Here is a 21,433-nt window from a genome sequence, read left to right on the forward strand (position 1 = left end):
TTGTCAAAAGTTCTCCGCCTAATTAAATAAATAGTACTTATGTTTCTTTCTTTTGTCAGAAAAATGCCAACAAAATCAATTTTTATTATTTAGAGAAAGGTCGTTATTACTTTTGGCTTTTTACCGTTCGAATCATGTGGATTATAGATCTGGTGTTATAAAATATTGAAAAGTTTAGAAGTCTCATAGCTCTCCCTTTTTTTTTTTTTTTTGGTTTCACATCTGTTCAGTATTCGTATTGAAGCTCGACTAAATTCAAATCTTCGATGCGAGATTTATTTTGAGGACAGCTCTCCCAACAAAAAAAAAATTCATTTGGCTCGAACCCGAGATTCTTTATTAAAAATAGAGAAACCCCACCAACCGTCCAACCACAGCCCACATTGATAAGTCTCACAGCCATTACAAGCCCCCTTGAACTGTGTGACAACAATTCAAAAAGGGCATTCAATGGGTGTGTCGGTCCTCTAAAGACTATTTCGGATTCTTCCTTCCTATTGTAGGTTTGACTTTAGGCCCTAAAGGGTGGCATGGCATACACAATTAGAAACAGAGATTTTTTTTATCGACATTCAATGAGAAATAGTCATTAAATACTTTTTAGTGAAAAATTCAATAGGAAAATAAAAAAAAGTAATAGTGATAACGATTAATAAAATGTGTGAAGATAACAAGAGACTAGAATTATATTACACAATAGATAATAAAAATGTTTGGCGATTTTTTATCATCTAAGAATAGTCTGTTTGTTCTATTCTTTAAATATACTTTTATTAGTATTAGAGCAATAATTGTGCGGCCAAGTTTTTAAAAAGTGCGTTCGAGAAAAAATATTTTTTTCAGCTTCAGAAAAACAGATTCTATTTGTACTAAAAAATATTTTTAATTTTTTAAAAGCTTGACCAAACACCTAAACTCTTTAAAATATGCAAAAATATTCACTTTTAGCTTCCTAAAACCTTGGTCAAGCATGCTATAAGTAATAGTGAATAGAGTTATCTAATATCTAAGATGTTAGGAGACATACCCAACTCTAATTTATTTGCGATTGAGTCATAATAATTATAGTTGTTTCAATATTGATGGCCAGAGTTATCTAATTCCTTATCCAAATATTGATAAAATAACCAAAGCACACGTAAACTAATTCAGATACCATCTCTATTAAAAATAAAATTAAAAATTGACTTTCTGAGTCTGATGTCTGGCTTCTCATTGACCTGTTTTGTGGTGGTGGAATTTGGGTTAGGTCCCAAACGCGTACAACTTTATTGGCTACTTCTGTAATATTCCAAATTTAGGATAAGGTCCAGGACAACCACACATGTATTTTAATGCGAATTCATCTATATATACTTAGATAAACCCCAGATCCATGTTTGAGGATGTGTTTATGAAGTTGAAAATAATTATTAATGATAAATGTGTATGTAAAAATAAAATGTCATATACTCTCTCTGTTTCAATTTATGTGAATCTATTTCTTTATTAATCTGTGCCAAAAAGAATGATTTCTTTCTATATTTGAAAACACTTTATCTTTATGCAATGATTTATAACCATACAAAATATATGTGATTTATTTAGGACCACAAGTAAGCCCGTCAACCGGTTTGAACCGGACCGGACCGATAATCTTTTTGATAAACCGGCCCGGTTTCCGGTTTAAAAATGGCCGGGATTCGGTTTGCGTTTTTAAAATGGAAACGGACGGTCCAGTTCGAAAGTGTCCAAAACCTCTTTTTATTTTTATTTTTTGTATAGTATATATATATATTATAGTATTTATTAGTATATTGCAGGTATATTTACATATGTTATATAAGTTTATAAATAAAGTTTATATATTTTATTACTTGAATAAACATATATATATATATATATATATATATATATATATATATATATATATATATATTAAGTTATATGCTTAAGTTATACTACATATACCTAAAATATACTAAGAATATACTTATATATATATATATATATCAAATATACTTCTTTAGGTTACATAAATTAAAACGGATGGAGTATTTATTAAATGCATTAATGCAATTCGTACTCGTGGATGAAGGGAACTGCAGAGATAGATTGATGTATAGAAAAACTTTTGTTTTCTTCTTGCTGATTTAATGATGATTAGACTATCAAAAACTGAACTATTAAAAGGCTAGAAGTAATCACTTTCCAAAAAAAAAAAATGCATAATTTAGGAAAGTGCTATTCCAATTATAGGTATGGATATAATATTCAAAGAAATAAGAATAACCCTATAGTCTATAGACTTGAATTAATTTGGCACAATGATTTTGTAAATTAAGAAAATTGTCTATGATTTGTCAGCATTGGACCTAATTGGTTGGTCACTATAGAATATGTTGAAGGGGAAAACTACGTATATATAGATTGATAACTTTCCTTATTTACAAAACATAACGATATATTCTAGCAACGGATTTTAATATATATTTTTCGAAAAATATATATATTTTTTATAAAAAAAATATTTTTTTTAAAAAAATATTTTTATTTTAAAAAAAAAAAAAATTTATATATATTTTTTTAAATATTAATTTTTTTTTTTTTTTTGCTCAATGGCTTAAAAAATTATGATGAAAGTTTATGAAATGTGACAAATTTTTAATATAATTTTCATATACAAAATTTTGAAAACTGAACTATTAAAATTGGATGTTGTTAGAAGTAATCACTTTCCAAATCTAAAAACTTTAAAAAAAATGCATCATTTAGGAAAGTGCTATTACACCAATTTATAGGATTTTATGGAAATATACACATTTATAATATTTCAAAGAAATAAGAATAACCCTATAGTTTTTAGCAAAAAAAAAAAAATATTAAAAAAAAAAAAAAAAAAAAAAAATTATTTTTTTTTTTTTTAAAATAAAAAAAAAAATTAAAAAATGATTTAAAAAATAAAAAATAATTTAAAAATAATTTTTTTTAAAATAAATTGTCTATGATTTGTCAGTTATGTTTTGTAAATATAATTGGTTGGTCATTATAGTATATATAATATGTTGAAGTGATAAACATGTTATAACTTAAATGTGCACTCATAGTTTTTTCTGGTCACCAAATAAATTTTGACATTACAATCAATGAATGAAATTTTAGGTAAACCAAAAAAGAAAGAAAAAGACAACCACTAAGAGCATTACAAGTCATGATATATTGATATTTGAAATTTGAGAGCTAATCATCTTTTACAACAAAAAATATATTATTTTACCCAGTGTTACTAATCAAGGTGATTTTCTGGTTAGGTAGGTAAAATTCAACTACTTTGATGTGATTTAAAACAAAGGGTAAAGTTTAATTATTTTAATGTGACAAAAATATTTTGTGACTTTATTGTTATAGTGAATAAAATTCAACCTATGTGAAATTAACCTTCTATCATCTAGGTAAGTAATATTTACGCACTGCCATTACAGATTAAAATTCACTGATAACAATCAAAAGCTACACAGTATTAGTGTACTTAAATCCTATACTAATCAAAATTCCTTTGAAACTATAATAGTATTTCTTATTGGAGGACAAGACAGAAGTCAACAACTATGTACCTCTATGTTCACACTTCCCTCTTCTTCACACCTTAAAAAATACACAACCTAAAACTCATACTCCTATATATTAAATAAGTTCATTAATTCATTTCATATGTTTCCTCTGATAGTTCTTCTAATTTCTTTCATTAAATACCCAGCCAAATCTTCTTCACATTTTTTCCCGTTTCTCATAGGACTTTGGTCCTTCAAGATCCAAACATTATTCGGCCTAGTACAATGCATAGCATACATTAAACTGCCAATTGCACTAGCGTTATCTAATCTGATTGACTAACAGATCTTCCCGAGTTGTTTAACCAATATGGATGCGCCACGTAATTTGCACTCTTCTTCCCATTTTGATTTTCCAATCATTGCCATAGCCATTATAGGCATACTAGCCACTGGTTTCTTGCTAGTCACCTACTACATTTTTGTCATCAAATGCTGCTTGGATTGGCAAAGAATTGATCTTTTGAGACCATTTTCGTTCTCGCGAAGGGAACGTGTCGAAGACCCTTTAACGGTTCGCTCACCAACACCTGAAAAACGGGGACTGGACGAATCTGTTATTCATTCAATCCCCGTTTTTCGTTACAAAAAGACTCAAGGGACCAACACTGCAAGTAGTAATACATGTGAATGTGTTGTTTGTTTGAATGAATTTCAAGAAGATGAGAATCTTAGAGTCATTCCAAATTGTGGCCATTTTTTTCACATTGATTGTATTGACATTTGGCTTCAAAATAATACAAATTGTCCACTTTGCAGAACTAGCATCTCATTACACATTACAACAAAGTTCCCTTTGGATCAAATCATCACTCCTCAAAGAAGTGACAATTTTAGAGATGAAGATTATATTGTGATAGATATAATTAGAGTTCAAGAGAGATTAAACTCAGGGGAATTATCAACAGGATATTTATCAAGTAGCCCTTCTACTACAAAAATTGAACCAAAAGTTACAAGAAAGAAAGTCAACAAATTGAGCCATGAATGCATTGACATAAGGAACAAGGATGAACATTTCACAATTGATCAACCTATTAGGAGATCTTTCTCAATGGATTCGGCTTCGGATCGACGAATATACGAGGAGATTATGCAGCAACAGAGGCAAGTGCCTAATGTTAAAAGATCATTTTTTTCATTTGGACATGGAAGAGGATCAAGAAATGCAGTTTTACCAGTTGACTTAGAGCTATAGTAGGGGGAAAACTGTTTGTTTTTTGGAATTTTTTTATTTTTTTTGAGTTGGTAGTTTTTGTTGGTATAGATGTAAAGTATTTTTTGGATTTGTTTAGAAATTATGGGAAGATAGTTGTGGATATAGAGAAAGAATGAGCTGAAGGAACAATTTTACATACTTCTGCTAAATTCTTCTATTATTTGAATTAATACGCCTGGTACCATTTCGATATATAGAAGAAAATGATCTTATAAGGATTTTCTTCATTTTATTTACGGATCTCCTATGTTTTCTTTTACTCATACAACTAAAATACATTTGCAATGGAAAGGAAAACAAAATTTTCTTGTCATACCCTCAACCACCAAGCAATTTATTATATTTTATAAGTTTATAAAACAAGAAGAATCAAATGGATTTATGTTGAGGTAACATATGAATCTCATTGTTTTTAATTTAACTATCTAATATTCGAAAACTACCGGTCCGATTAATTCAAATTCGAGCCACGTACGGTCCATTAAAGGGCCACGCTCCTTACCAGAAATTTCTCCTCAAATATAGTTGTCTCTATTGTTGTTGTTTTGGGTTTTTAGTATCCTTGGAATTAGCTAGTGGAAGTTCTTTCTCATGGGAATTTCTGCATCATATGGTCTTCTTGATGTTCTATTTTGGTTGTGCAACATTTTTCTTCATCCTTTGTCTCTGATTTTGGATCTTCTTTTCCCCATAAGAGCAAGTAAAGACCAACAATGACTATTAGTGCTCCTATGATGCTGAAAATTGAAAAAGAACAAGTGGTTAATTATTTAGAACATAAAAATGAGTACATTCATTTTTACTTCCTCCGTTACAATTCATTTGGCATAGTTTGACTCGTCATGATAGTGACATGAGCTGAGCTTAAACGAAGCAGTGAGGATTCATATAACCGACCCCAACTTGTTTGGGACTGAGGCCTATTTTGTTGTTGTTGTTGTTGATGTTGTTTGACTTGTCAGGGAATTTAAGAAAGAAAACAAGATTTTTTGAAATTTGTGGTCTTTATAAATATGTCATAACATTTGTGTGGATATGAGGCTTTTGAAACTTGTATTGCTAAACATGTTATAAAAGCTTCACATTCGCGTGGTTATAAAAGCTTCACATTCAAGAAATACAAAATTGTTAAACAAATTAATTAGGAGATAGCGTCAAGCAAAGCGGAACAGAGAGAATAGGCCTTTAGCGCATGAAGGTTCCCCAATAAAACTACAATTATTCATCATTCACAAGCAAATTGAGGTCGGCGGTAGGGATCCTCACTCATAGTGTCGCTTCATTTAAGTTCATTTCTAACTAATTTACACAAAACAAAAAATACTAAAAGGGAAAAAATTTAAAATTATATACGGCGAAAAGCCATGGATATAGTACGTTAATTTAAATCTTAGATCCGACACTGCTTTTTCGCACTCACAAGAAGAAAAGAGAGAGCAAAGAAAGAGTTTATTACCTGCCCATATATAGCCTTTCCCCAAAAACAAAGTATGCTAAAATTGCCACTAATATTGTTGATAGTGGGTTGAACATAGTCACGAAAACCGGTCCCTTTTGTTCTGTGCACCACAATGAAATAAAGACCACTAAACCAGAGATCACTATACCCTGTTTTAAATTAAAAAAGAAAGACATAAATTGTTAGAGCTTGTCACAGCCAAATAAATTTCAGAGAGCTATAATGTGCGGACTCTCCAAAAATGTTGTCGTATTTGTGTCGGATCCTCTAAAAATGTACTATTTTTGGAGGACCTGACATGCACCCGGCAGCATTATTGAAGAGTCCGAGCAAACTAACTACAGAGGTAATTGAACCATTCTTACTCCATATATTGTAGACCAAAAATCAATGTTAAAACCAATAGTCCAAGCTGCTCTATTATGTTGTACTATGACTGTGTAGAAAGCTGATTGGGCTGCTCCAACAAAACTCATCCATGTAGTCAGTGACAATTGTGCTGGATATCTTTTCAATGTGTAAGCCTGTAAAATTTCCGGGTAAGCTAAGTAGAGAAAAGAATTCTACTTTGAAGCTGTAACGAACTTGTCACGACCCAAATCTGAAGGTCAGCACCCGATGGCCTAACCTCGTCAAGTGAACCCTTAACCCCAATGTAATCAAGAAACATAAAAACTTATGGTGGAGACACGAGCATCTCCGTACCGTCAAACACATGTAAAATAGGCCGTCGGGCGGCCCCATACCATCATACAATAGTTTAAAGCGCAAAACTAGTGTAGAAATAGACAAGAGCTCCACTTTGAAATAGTAATGAGCAGAGGCGGAGCTAGAGTACAATATATGGGTCCCTTTGGATCCCGGTAGCCCAGATTTTGTATATATATTAAATAATTCATTAAGTATCTATAAATATTTAATTGTCAACCCAATTATTAATATTTGTATATTAACTTGAGATCGTTGTAGAAACTCATAAACTTCAAATTCTAAAATTGCCTTACTAATGAGTATGTACGCACAACTGGACGGTCGTGATAGGCACCCAATGGCCTAACCTGGCCAAACGAACTCTTCCAAACATAAATCGGATTCAAACTGAATGAACTTTGACCAATATTTTAAGATGTATTTTTTCACCAAATTCATATGAGAACTTGCAACTTATAATATTTTTCATGAGTTTTCAAATATATAAATTTTAATCTTATTTATCTTCAAAGTTTTTAACAAATTGACTCTAGAAAAGTAAAAAATATCACATAAATCGGGACGGAGGGAGTAGCAAACACCCGAGCGTCTCCGTACGATCAAACACATGCAAAATGGAGCGTCGGGCGGTCCCTGTATCATCATACAACAATATATATGCACACACACACCACTAGTTCAAAAATAAACAAGATTTTGGTAAAAGGACCTGCATGATGTACCATATGGACCATGTAATGCAACTAGCAACAGTCAAAATTGAGCCTTTCACCCAATTCTCCTTCACAACATTGTTTCCTTGATGAAGATAAATGAGAGGATGCCATAAGTTCTTCAAAACAGCTCCTTTGTACAATGTCATGGTCATAACCCCAGCCAAAGAAACCAATGTTCCTATAATCTTTGCTATTCCTCTAGGGTCTCGAACATTAACAACTTCCAACCTAAAATAATAGACAACTTTTTAAATTAGGGTTTTTTTAGAGTTTAAGTCCTCGCTACAAAAAAATGCAAATTTTTACGATCTCCCCTTCAGAAATTGGCTAGTCGTTAAGGGATTTCTGATGGAAAGTCTGTCAAAAACATTTTCCGATGAGCCAATTTCCAATGGATTTCATGGAAAATTCACTTTTTTTTTAGTAGTGCTATGTAGTAATGGCCAAAAAAAATAAAAAGATTACATAATCAAGTCACTTATTAGGTAATTACAGGTAAATCTCTTGATAAACATTAATTGTTAATCTGATAAAAAGGTAACTAATATCGTATCATATGTTAAAATTCACTAATAGTGCAATAAAAATTACACCGCCAGGGTATATAAAGTAAAACCTTCTAATTAAGTATATTAAGTATATATAACACTTTTGATCCCTCAACTATTGGTAAATTCTAACTTTGGTCCTTGTGATATACAGTATGACAATATATATATATATATATATAACCATCAAGCAATTAAAATGTGTGATTTTGGTCCATCTATGTAGGAAACATGTTATATTTATAATATTTTTAGAAGTATATTACCATCAAATATGAAGTAAAAGTACAAGCTCAACATAACACATGAATAATTAAGAGGTGGAATAGTTACTAATTATGATAACTTAGTGAATTTTCACAATAAAAAGGATCAAAAGTGGATATTTTAATTAATTGAAGGTTAAATTTGCTTAGTTAAATATCACAAGGACTAAAATCAGAATTTACAGTAGCTAAGGAACCAAAAGTGCTATTAACCCTTTAAATATTATGTAAATTGCAATACTAATATTATAAATTTATTCACTGTTATTTATGTATTGTATTCATGAAGTTGTTAAGATTTAATTAATTAATAAATTACCTGAGTATTACTGCCAATACAAAGGTGAGGGCAGCAATAGTGTTGACCATAGAAGCTACGAAAGTTGGAGAAGTGAAATTCAAGCTCACAAAGTACATGTTTAATGTTAAACTCACTCTGAAATGAATTAAGGACAAAAAGTTAGTATAATTTTTCCTCAAAATATATTTCAATAGGATAATGATGTTTGGCTGAGCTTAATTACCCCATTAGAGAAAGGACAAAGAACTCCAATAACAAAGCCATAGTTAATTTTGGCCTTTTTTGCCTGCAGAAAAGAAACAAAACCATTCAAAAAAAAAAAAAAAAAAAAGAGAGAAAGTCTTTCAGAACTTATGGTCTTAAATACGCTATTAATTTGTACTAATAAAAGCATGTCATTAAGGATAAAATGGAAATTTAAAACCTATAGCCAGTTAATTGCATTGAAAGTGGGAAAAAAAATCTATATATAGTTAGTGCATATAACATAAACACATAAAGAATTTACTGCCTAGATGAGATATGAAGAATTAGAAGTGAAAACAGACTGTCTACCTATTGTCAAGTTCATCAAAGATCAATAAGGACATACAGTTTCACCCTCTTAGAGCTATTGTAGATTGCAAATTTACTTGTCGGAAGCTAACGAGGTGCCTATGATAAATATCTGGAGGGAGGCAAATAAATATGCAAATTTTCGAGCAAAAGGTCAGAAACATATGAAGAGGACTTGCTACTATGGGAAGATGCAATCAAGTAGATGAAGTTTTTAGCATATCGAAGAAATGAAGTATTTTCCCATTTACCAAAAAAAAAAAAAAGAATCTGCATGTATTAAAATGCACTTGTTGTGTAAGAATATTTTTACACTTTCAACGTATATAACTAAAATCCTTAACTTATGCCAAGTGTTATACGTACGTACCTTTCGAGAAAATAGGCAAATGGTAACATAACTAAACCTCCCACAATGTGTCGATAAGTTACGAAGACATGAGGATTCATCCCATGATTGAAGGAAGCTTGAGTTATGAAATACAGAAAAGTATAGCAAATTTGAGTTAAAATCATAAGAAGGTGAGGCTTGAATCTCTCCATAGCCATACACCTCTTTGCAAAATTGGCCTTTTTGACAAAGTACTAATCAATAGGATCCACAATTTACCAGTAAATATAGACAATTAATGTGGAATTAAGAATGGGGTTCGATTCCTCCAATTTCTTATTGAATGGGATCTTGTTCTTGATCAAACAATTCTTGTGGTGAAAATTTGATACTTCTCCAACATAAGGATAGAATATATTTCTTCTTTTTTGCAAAGACAAACAATAACTTTGAGTGAAGATTCAAAGGATGGACACAATTATATTTGAATACTTAATGAGAAAAGGAATAAAAAGGGAGTGTAAGATTGTACTGTAGATGATATATAGAATATGTTTCTTCTTTTTTGCAAAGATAAACAATAACTTTGAGTGAAGATTTAAGGGATGGAGACAATTATATTTGAATGGGAGTGTAAGATTGTACTATAGATGATATATAAACATTATTTTGAAAGCAAAAAAAAAAAATGAAAGAAATAAAAACATCTAGTGGTGTAGGAGATATGCTAGATTTGTTTCATAGATGATAATAAGTGTATACAGTAGTGACTCCTTTATATAGGAAGTTGTCTTTCATCATTTGTACGCAAGCTTTTATCAGAGGCAAAACTAGAAATTTTAGTTCATAGTTTTTGAACAACAGTTACTTTAGCGATTAGGTTTTGAATAGATTATTATTATATGTTAAATGAATTTTTTTAACACAAATATAAAGCTTGAATCAAAATTATTGAGTTCTACCGATCGTACCCTTATTATCGTGGCTCCGTCAATGTATTTTTGTCATGGCTTTTTTACTTTTATCATTCTTTTTCCGGACTGCTTTGATTTGCTTTTCTCTGAACCAAGGGTCTATCTGAAACATCCTCTCTACCTACCATGGTATAAGGTCTGCATACACTCTATCTTCTCCAGACCCCACTTTATGGGATTACATTGGGTATAATGTTGTTGTTGTTGTAAAAATTGCAAAAAAAAAAAAAAATGTGTAGTTGTCTAAGTTATTCTAGCCTCCTAAAATTCTTTTGCATAATTTAGCGTATTAGCATTAGATGCGCGATTAATATACCCAAGAACAAATAGGTACAGTACTTATGAAATTAAAGTAAACAAATCGGGTTAGTGAATAGTATTTGGATGATACAAAAATCCCATAACCATATAATTTGTGATACTGACAACTTAAAATAACATGATTCAAATAAATAATAGTAGTACATAATGATTAAATAAAAAATATATTGAATTAATAACGTCTTAAATTGACAGGAACTACCTAAACAAAATTCAAATGTAATTAAGCAGCAAAACAACTGCCTAAACGACATGCATTTAGAGTTTTAGACTTTCTTTTGCCAATTTACTGCATGAGAGATGCAACGCTACATGTGTGATCAATGCTATAGATTGCTTAATAAACTTCTAACTCCATGCAATTAATGCACGATTATATATAAGCATTTTTTTTTGTTTTCCACCAGGTTTTCGGTGCCTGCTTTTTATTTTTTTGCCCAGATTGCCCTTCACAGGCACTGGTCTTTAATTTTTGCCCCTCAAATTGTTGGTCTTTAATTTTTTTCCCTTCGCCTAAAGATTCATGGGTCACGGGTTCGAACTCCCGCTCAGTTAAAAAAAAAAAATTAAAAAAAATTCACAAGACAGAGTTTTGGATTCAAACTCTACCTTAAGGTAGAGTTTGCCTTATGCTTAAAGGCAAACTCTGCGTTCAGGCAAAACTTTACCTTAAGATAGAGTTTGCCTTATAAGGTAGAGTATGCTACCTTAAGGCAGAGTTTGCAGACAAATTTTGCCTTGCGAATCCAAACTCTGCCTTGCGAATTTTTTTTTAATTTTTGGCTGAGCAGGGGTTCGAACCCGGAACCCATGGATTTTTAGCGAAGGGCAAAAATTAAAGACCAACAGTTGGACAGGCAAAATTAAAGACCACCCCCAAATAGGGGCAATCGTGCAAATTGCCCCCTGCATTGTGGCCCAAATATTAAATTTGGATCACGCATTGCAGGGCCCATTTCTGGGGGTATCGTTCCCAAGATGATTTTTTTCATTCCAAGGGGGTCGAACCCGAGACTTCTAGTTAAGGGTGGAAGGACTCGAAACCATTCCACCTAGGCCTAGTTTGGCCATTATCAGTTTGTGTTGGGTCTACGAACAAAGTACCACATTGGTAGCTGAAAAGAAAAAGGAGCTACTTATAAGGAGTTGGATACTCTTAATGATGTGAAACCTTTTGGAGAAAACCGTGCGGGCTTGGCCCAAAGCGGACAATATCACATCATGTTAAGAGTATCTTTGGGCCGTTTTGCCCAACAACTGATATCAGAGCCAATGGTTTGGCGGGACGAGTATGAAGATGGCGGAGTGTGGCGTGGGGCCCGGCTTAGTGCCTTTGCCCATCTACGGGCCGGTTTACGACCTTTACCCATAGCAAAGACGCATTCGGCCTTTGGGATTCGGTGACCGTAAATACTCTGACGATGTGGGTGGCACACAGACATGTTGAATCTCTGACCCGTGGTATGATATTGAGCCATGTGGAACTTAGTTCGAGGGGGAAATTGTTGGGTGTGCGAACAAAGTACCACATTGGTAGCTGAAAAGAAAAAGGAGCTACTTATAAGGAGTTGGATACTCTTAATGATGTGAGGCCTTTTGGGGAAAACCGTGCGGGCTTAGCCCAAAGCGGACAATATCACATCATGTTAAGAGTATTTTTGGGCCGTTTTAGCCCAATAGTTTGAAATTTCGATTTTCTAAAATTATCATCCAAACTCGATCCATTCTAGGTCCAACTCGATTCGTTTTTTAATTATTTGGGTTCGATTACACGAATATGGTTTGTTCATTTCAAAATTTAAACAAGGAACTATATTCATTTCAGTTTTAAAGCAAACATAACCAAAAGTACTGAAATCCTGAATTTGCAGCGTTATAACCAAGACATTTACCAAGAAAATACCATAAACCGGTTATTGTATAAGTAATCAGAGAACACCAGTGTTCTGCTATTGGTGTTGGCTGCACAGCAAATTTTGATTCTTCTTGTCTCTTTCAACAGAAGCTTGAAAGAAAAGAGATTTTGAGCACCAGAAGTATCACCGATGAGTATGTGGAATTTGGATAGTGTGACTTGAACAGGTCGGGTGATGAGTGATCCGAACAGCCTTATAGTATAAAGTGTATTACAGTAGTGATTTATTAGTGTATACACAATTCGGTTTCTCAGTCGGTTCGATTCGTATATATACCCAACCGTATCCAAACCGGAAAACCATAATGATTTATAATTGAATTCGTACACCAAATTCGAATTGTATTATCCGAATTGCTTCGAATCAGTTCGAAAATTCGAGTTGAACCGATTTGTGCACAGGCCTAATTCCCCCACAACCCATGTTGGTTTATATAAGTGTTTCTGCATACAAAGTTTCACTCAAGACGTTTTCACAATTATCATGTTCGAAATATTTAGCATACTTGACGAATAAATGTACATTTAGGTAAATGTAATCAAAATTCGGTCGGATAGGATTTTTTTTTTTTTTTTGGGGGGGTAAAATGGAGTTGGGTTTAATGTTTTCTATTTGTTTGCTTAAAAGATCAAGTATCACGTCATTTAAAAAGTGATTGGATATATCACTTATCGGCTTGAGTGATCTTTTGCATAAATAGCAAAAAATAAGTGCCTTTTCTGATACAAAACAAAGAAAATTGAATTATTCACCTATTTTTAATAACTCAATGACTAATTAAATGACGAATTGGACCGAATTGAATTGATAGTCCATGTGATATATATATATATATATATATTGGGTCAGCTTATTTTGACGGCTCTATTTACGAACATCGAGATATGAGTATTACTCAGTATCAATGGAGTGGGATTTCTTTATCATACACTTTAAATCCATGGACATTATGAAAGCACGTATTCTCTAAACATTTTTTAGAATTTCAGAACAACACTAACTGCAACACGAATTACAAAAGCTTGAAATTCGCTTTGTTGACTTTATACGTGTGCACTAAAAAAAAGTAGATGATACTGTTGCCAGTAATTAAAAAAGATCATACATGCCGATTCTATAAAAAACATGAAGTCCCAAAAGCTAAATATAATATGAGCAACTATCTTTGCTATTGTTCCTTGGCTAGATGATGATGAATTACCAGAAGAATAATGTGAAACACGGAGAATTTAAGATAAGGTGAAGATGAGAAAATAACAATGGATGACATCATATTTACTTGAAAGACTTGATGCTATCACTCTAAGGGTGTGCTAGGATGGATACGATTATTCCACGTTTAATCAGAGGTTTCGGGCTCGAAAATTGAAAATGAAAGTATCTCTGGTAAAGGATGTTTTCCCCTTTAATGGATATCGAAATCCCTCAACTCTTAACGAGAGGTCTCGTATTCAAGCATCGGAAATGAAGAAAAATCTCGATCTTTCAATGAATCTTACGCGATGCAAATTTAAATTAGTTGGGTCAATAAGTATCACATACAAGATAACTACACACAAAAAATAAAAAATTGATGCTAAAAGTTTAAATTTTTTTAAAATTATGATTATTGTATCTGAGGTGGAAATATAATCTACTTAAAAACGTATCTCTAACTACTTAATCTTTTATACAAGATGATTGTGAACATAGACATCACACTCATTACCCCAAATCCATTTAATCACCTTGTCTCAACTACACACTCTCTCTGAATCATACAAGGTTAACTTCAATACCCCAAGCGTGTTGAGACGTATATAATTAAGTAATTAAAAATATATATTTTCTTCTAATAGATTAATCTTTTATATGAAATGGTCATGAAACTAGACATCACACTATCGCAAGTATGTTTGATCACCTTGTCTCAAGGGCACATTATCTATGAACTATATGAGGATGGCTTTAATATCAGAGATGTGTTGAGACATAATATAATTAAATAATTAAAAGTATACCTTCCCTAATACATTAATGTTTTATATGAAATGGTCATGAAACTAGACATCACACACTCACCACCCAAATGCATTTGCCCGCATTGACTGGACTGACTGCAACCTTAGGATGATACCACTTTGGTACAAAAAATTCATATATATTCCAAAATAAAGCAATTGCAGCAAATTTATTAGAGCGCCATTAGAAAGCATGAACGTAAAATCAACAAAACTATCAATTAAATTAAATCCAGTAAAGAGCAATAGCTAAGTCAGTAGTGAATGTAAGAGTTATCAACTTCATATTCCTCTCCTTTTTTTGGTACTATTGATGTCTAAAATAATTTAAAGAGTGAAATTTCCAGCCACAAAAAAAAAAAAACAAAAAACAAAAAAAAAAAACAAGAAAACAAAAACGAGCTACAAAAGTTGGGAAACTTAACCAAAATAGAACTGCAAAATACAAAGCTTACAAGAAACTCTTCAAGGACTATGGCGTGCTGCGAATTAATCGCAACAAAATTGAACCGATCTCTCAATATCTCATCCCTTAAACTGTTTTTGTCTTGTGGGCTTTCTTCTTCGGGGGAGATCTCTTGGGCATCGAGTTCTTCATGCCAATGAAAAAGAGCAATGCGCCGAGGAGTGCCAAGCTCTGTCAAAAAAGAATATACACAACTAAATAAAAACTTGCAAAATTTCGATTCAAAACACATTTTTCAATTAACTGAAGATTAAATGTTCTCAATCAGATATTGCAAGGATTAAAATTAGAATTTATCATTAACGGAGGGGTCAAAAATGCGGTTATCCCATAAAAATATAACAAGGCATCCATTGGGTTACCTGAGTAAACTTGACAATAAGTTGAGCAAACTCTTTCTTGTCGACATCGTAGTTGTAGAAGTCATACAAAACGGGAGTAGCAATGGCCTGATACAGAACCTTCATTGAGGAAAAGCAAGACGAAAATACAGTCAGCAAGATGAAACAAGCAAGTTCAAACAATTCACTTGTTTTAAACTATGTTGCTCGGACTCTTCAAAAATGCCACTGGATGCACTTCTGATCCTCCAAAAATATTGCATTTTTGGAGAGTCCGAGCAACATAAGTTTTAAAGCAATTTCAAAAATTTATTTGAGCAAATAATAAAATACACACCAGGATGATAGCTCCAAGAGAGCTACCAAAGACAAAGAGAAGGCTTCCAAGACCCTTCATGATTAAGGCCCCAAACACTAGATGTTTCATCTGTAAATGACATCTTAAGTTAGATAGATCAAATGGGATAATTACTACAGCCAAATTCAAATAAGCAAAAGCCAAGTAACTACCTCTACATGTGGTACTTGAAGTCCAGTATGTGTGGCGACATGCTTTGACAAAACATCGAACTTAGGTTTTAGTGCTTTTGCTGCTGACCCACCATCAACCCCAAATTCACTGAACCTATAAACAGCGATAAAACATAAGGCATCTATGCAATTAAGATTTAAAGAACTCAAGATGTTAATTTTTGTGATATCTTATACATCACCTTTCGATATTCTCCAATGTCTTAAAACAGAAGTATGAAATAAAAAGAAATAAGCAATTTTAAGCAAATTTGAATTACATATGTCAGCCCGCTTTGCTATTTGGAAAGGTATTCAAATCTATCAATTAATATCTTTCCAAAAGCATTTACGTGAATTCGTGTTGAAGGGGTAGCATGATTGAGCCTGATTATTGTCATCAAGTATAAATATCTATACAACATTTGTGTGACTATTTTCTCCTCTAAGCTAATTTCCTTCGGGATATACAAATCTCAAGAAAAATTCAGCCTCCAAAGCAATAGCTTTTTTGCAACTCTCGCAAACTAACAGAAGTCATGATCAATGAGGTGGTTTCATGGAAACTGTATTATCTATAAGCAGTATATAAGTAAATCTAGATATTCAAGTAGATTGATACATAGAGGGAGACAAAGAAACGCACTCATTCAACCAAACAGTCTTAACTTTAGTATCAAAGTAATGAATTAGCATTAACTACTTGAATTTTAAAAATAGCTTATTAAAATTATATAATCAAATTCTAAAACTTCAGTTCCAAATCCAGTTTACCATTTCATCTAAATCCCACTAGATCCAACTCTTCAGATACTATAAATCGTTCAAAGCACACAACAAACAGCAAACCAAAACTTAATGATGAGAACTCTATGCAATTCAATAATTAGCTGATCGAAAGCCATATAGTAAATTCTAAAACTTAAGTTCCAACTCTAGTCAACTAGTTCATCCAAATCCCATTAGATCCAATCTAACTACGCAGAAACTAGTTCAAACCAAGGAGAAGTCTAGCTTCCCCTAATGCTTTAAACCACACAGCAAACCAAAACATGGCGATAATGAACTCAATACAACTTAACAATACTACACAAAGTTGCATAAACATTGAAAACTGCAAGAAAAAAACATAAACAGATAATTAAAAACAGAGTAGAATTGATCTGTTAGCTTATCAAAAGCCACATGATCATATTCTAGAACTTCAATTCTAACACTAGTCTACTAGCTCATCCAATCGTACCAGATCCAATTCCTTAGATACTAGTTCGAACCATAAAACCCTAGCTTCCTTTGATCACATACATTTCAACTGAGAAAATCACACTGTATGTTAATTGGGGCAACAATGCTACCAAAATTGACCCATTTTTTTAATTCTTACAAAAAATGACCCAAACTTTTCTCTCTCTCTCTCTCTCGCTCTTTCTCTCTCCCTCTCTGCCTTTGTATATGTTTGTATGTGTTGGTATATGTTGGTATAAGTGTTTGTATATGTTTGAATATTTTGGGCTACTTTTGTAATATAAGTTTTGGGCTATTTTTTTGCAATGTAAGTCACCAACTTGTATATTTCTGAAATTTTCCCTTTTATTAATCATAAGCCTTTATACAGGCAGATAAACAAAGTAATAACTTGTCCTGCAACTAAAGCATTAAGACTCTTACTAAAACTAAGAAACTGAATATCTTACTAAATCAACTACTAGACTCCTCATACAACTAAACAACTAATTGTTCTAGAAAACTGTAGTAGTAACACATGTAACATCCAAACAATTAGTTCATCCAAATTCCACTAGATCCAACTCCTCAAATACTAGTTTCAAACAAAACACACAGCAAACAGAAACTTAACCATGAAAAACTCAATGCAACTTAATAACACTTAAACTGCATCAGAAAACACAGAAACAGAGAGTTAAAAACAGAATAGATCTGGAATAAGTTAGGCCACTAATTTCATTGAGCCACCCTTAGATACAAATAGAAGTCTCCCTAAGAATACAAAGAGATATTCAAAGATAGAGAGAGAAACAGGGAGACTTTTACTGCATTAAGCAGATTGATTTACTTTATTTATAGGTCATATATAACAGTACAGAAAAGAAATAAAATTAATGTCTTTTTTATTTTCCTCTTTTTAAATTTCGGCTGCTTGGTTAAATTTTCCTCATTTCTCTCCAATGCCGCGCTACAAGTGTTAATTTTATTGAGACGCCCTTGACAAATGCAGCTAGATCCAAAACTAGATTTGTTTAAAGTGCATAATAATAAACCATACAGCAAACCAAAACTTAGCAATAAGAAGCTCAATTGAACTTAATAATACTTCACAAATTTGTATAACCATTGAAATTGCATAAAAAACACTGAAAAAAAAGTAGAAAATTTGTAGGTCATATAAAATTTAGGCTAATAATTTTATTGAGACGCCCTTGACAAATACAGCTAGATCCAAAACTAGCTCTGTTAAAAGTGCACTATAAACCGTACAACAAACAAAAACACAACTATGACAAACTCATTGCACTCAAATACTACTACACAAACTTGTATAAACATTGAAACTGCATACAAAACACAGAAAAAGTAGAACATTTATCGTCATAGAAAATTAGGCCAATAATTTTATTGAGACGCCCTTGACAAATACAGCTAGATCCAAAACTAGCTCTGTTAAAAGTGCACTATAAACCGTACAACAAACAAAAACACAACTATGACAAACTCATTGCACTCAAATACTACTACACAAACTTGTATAAACATTGAAACTGCATACAAAACACAGAAAAAGTAGAACATTTATCGGTCATAGAAAATTTAGGCCAATAATTTTATTGAGACGCCCTTGACAAATACAGCTAGATCCAAAACTAGCTCTGTTAAAAGTGCACTATAAACCGTACAACAAACAAAAACACAACTATGACAAACTCATTGCACTCAAATACTACTACACAAACTTGTATAAACATTGAAACTGCATACAAAACACAGAAAAAGTAGAACATTTATCGGTCATAGAAAATTTAGGCCAATAATTTTATTGAGACGCCCTTGACAAATACAGCTAGATCCAAAACTAGCTCTGTTAAAAGTGCACTATAAACCGTACAACAAACAAAAACACAACTATGACAAACTCATTGCACTCAAATACTACTACACAAACTTGTATAAACATTGAAACTGCATACAAAACACAGAAAAAGTAGAACATTTATCGGTCATAGAAAATTTAGGCCAATAATTTTATTGAGACGCCCTTGACAAATACAGCTAGATCCAAAACTAGCTTTGTTTAAAGCGCACTATAAACCATACAACAAACCAAACCACAACTATTGACAAACTCATTGCAACTCAAATACTACTACACAAACTTGTATAACCATTGAAATTGCATAATTAAAAAAAATAAAAATAAAAACAGAGTAGATCTGAATTAAGTTACTGATGAGTTGTCTTACTCTTGATAAGCAGAGAGAACAAAGACTGATACAAATAGAAGTCTCCCTAAGAAGGATAATAAAGCCATTACTGTAACTTTGAAAGCTTTCTCTCTCTAGAAAATAACAAGAGATTTGAAGATAGAGAGAGAAACACAGGACTGCAGTTTGATTTATTTACTCCATTTATAGGTAATATATAAGGGCTCGTTTGGTTTGAAGTCAAGTTATGTTACAATTAGTCATATTTGTTTTTATTGATTGTTTGATTAGAAATAACATGCATTATCTAATTTTTAAAGAAAAGTTGTTTGCTTACAAAAATAAGCTCCACTTATTTAGCAAAAAAAAGGGTTTTTGGGATCTCACAAATATTTCTGTTATTTTTATTGTTTTATTCAGATATGACTAATTTTGGTACTATTGCTTCACTATCTGACAGGGATAACAAAATCTCGGTACTATTTCTAATTCTAGTATAACTTATCCAGTGATTAATAACCAAACAAGAGATAACGCAGAACTAATTTTTTATTTGGACTATTTATTCTTGTTGAAGTGGAGCTTTGGCGTAATTGATAAAGTTATTGTCATGTGATTAGAAGGTCACAAATTCGAATCGTGAAAACAATCTCTTGCAAAAATGTAGGATAAGACTGCGTATAATAAATCTTTGTAATCCAGTCCTCTCCCGAATGCGCATTCTTTGGAACTTAATGCATCGATCTTCCCCTGCAATTTATTCTTGCCATGTGTACCAAACAACCCCTAAAAGTACAGTTCAGGAAAGAGATAAAATTAATTTATTTTTTATTTTCTTTTTCAAAATTTTGGCTGCTTGGTTTAATTTTTGTATTTTCCCTCCAATGCCGCGCTATGAGTATTTGAAGTTTTATTTGAGCAAACGCTCGCGAGTACAAGAAAAGCTTGTACTCGCTCTATTGTTGAAGGTACACGTTTAAGGACCAATTGCATTTGGTCAAGTGATGTATGATTTGGTGACGTGGCGGATTGGTTGAGCGAGTAGTTAACAACAGCAAGTGAGCGATTTGTCAGCTCCTTTTTTAGAATAAATACTTTGCTCTTATTGGAAAAAGGAAAAAAGAAGTTTTTTGCTTTTCTTATTGGAGAAAGATGAGCTCTGTCACTCCTAATTTAATATGTCAAACTCGAGTTTGAGCTTTGAAAATAAAAATAAATGTTTTTCTTTTTAAATGAGTCCTACATCATGAATTTTGATTGGTTGAGCTAATGAATTTCAAATATTGTTTGTATTTTTCTATTTGTGATCTATATATCTTCTTTAGTTATTTATTGGAGTAATTATGGTATGAAAGTCGAACTGGGTCAAGTGGTTAGATGTACTAATCTTAAGGCATTGAACCAACCTTTTACTCCCTCCGGATAAAAAAAAAAATGTTCATTTAGTCATTTGCATACTCCTTAAGAAACTACTCACTCTAAGAAAAAAATATATAAATTGACTAAACTATCCCTAATTAAATAGGCATTGGGATTTGATCACACACACTTAATAGGGGCAAAATGGAAAAGCAAGGTTAATTGTTTCTTGATTTAATAAGTGAACACTTTTTTTTACTCAAAAAGAAAAGGTTAAGTGGACACTTTTTTTTATCCGGAGGAATTACTTCCTGAAATTCTTTCTGAGTTTTGGATTGATTAAAAAATGACTTGTAAGTAACTAAGCTTTGTCCGTTCATATAACTTGTTTAAATAAAATAATTTTAAAGATT

At 32.1% G+C, this 21,433-nt stretch overlaps 3 protein-coding genes across 4 annotated transcripts; 1 reads left to right on the top strand and 2 right to left on the bottom strand.

The window, feature by feature from the left end:
* Positions 1 to 3,619: 3,619 nt before the first annotated feature.
* LOC132044658 (RING-H2 finger protein ATL1-like) lies at positions 3,620 to 4,947 on the top strand. Its single transcript, XM_059435166.1, has one exon. The coding sequence runs from the start codon at positions 3,901 to 3,903 to the stop codon at positions 4,786 to 4,788; it is 888 nt and encodes a 295-aa protein (XP_059291149.1). The 5' UTR covers positions 3,620 to 3,900; the 3' UTR covers positions 4,789 to 4,947.
* Positions 4,948 to 5,111: 164 nt separating this feature from the next.
* Positions 5,112 to 10,221, bottom strand: LOC132044657 (WAT1-related protein At4g08300-like). 2 transcript variants are annotated; one of them, XM_059435165.1, is made up of 7 exons: positions 9,919 to 10,221; positions 9,034 to 9,096; positions 8,829 to 8,945; positions 7,689 to 7,923; positions 6,634 to 6,792; positions 6,266 to 6,417; positions 5,112 to 5,546 (listed from the first exon to the last, which is right to left on the bottom strand). In XM_059435165.1, exons 2-7 carry the CDS (start codon positions 9,072 to 9,074, stop codon positions 5,399 to 5,401), a joined length of 852 nt encoding a protein of 283 aa, XP_059291148.1. In that variant the 5' UTR covers positions 9,075 to 9,096; positions 9,919 to 10,221; the 3' UTR covers positions 5,112 to 5,398. The 2 variants fall into 2 exon arrangements, with proteins under 2 accessions (XP_059291148.1, XP_059291147.1); XM_059435164.1 differs by having other exon boundaries at positions 9,736 to 10,221.
* A 4,886-nt stretch (positions 10,222 to 15,107) lies between these two features.
* Positions 15,108 to 19,860, bottom strand: LOC132044659 (uncharacterized). Its single transcript, XM_059435167.1, has 5 exons — positions 19,701 to 19,860; positions 16,225 to 16,339; positions 16,052 to 16,141; positions 15,736 to 15,834; positions 15,108 to 15,544 (listed from the first exon to the last, which is right to left on the bottom strand). Exons 1-5 carry the CDS (start codon positions 19,766 to 19,768, stop codon positions 15,440 to 15,442), a joined length of 477 nt encoding a protein of 158 aa, XP_059291150.1. The 5' UTR covers positions 19,769 to 19,860; the 3' UTR covers positions 15,108 to 15,439.
* Positions 19,861 to 21,433: the final 1,573 nt, after the last annotated feature.

This window comes from Lycium ferocissimum, unplaced genomic scaffold, assembly GCF_029784015.1.
Source record: "Lycium ferocissimum isolate CSIRO_LF1 unplaced genomic scaffold, AGI_CSIRO_Lferr_CH_V1 ctg51, whole genome shotgun sequence".
Lineage (NCBI taxonomy): Eukaryota > Viridiplantae > Streptophyta > Magnoliopsida > Solanales > Solanaceae > Lycium > Lycium ferocissimum.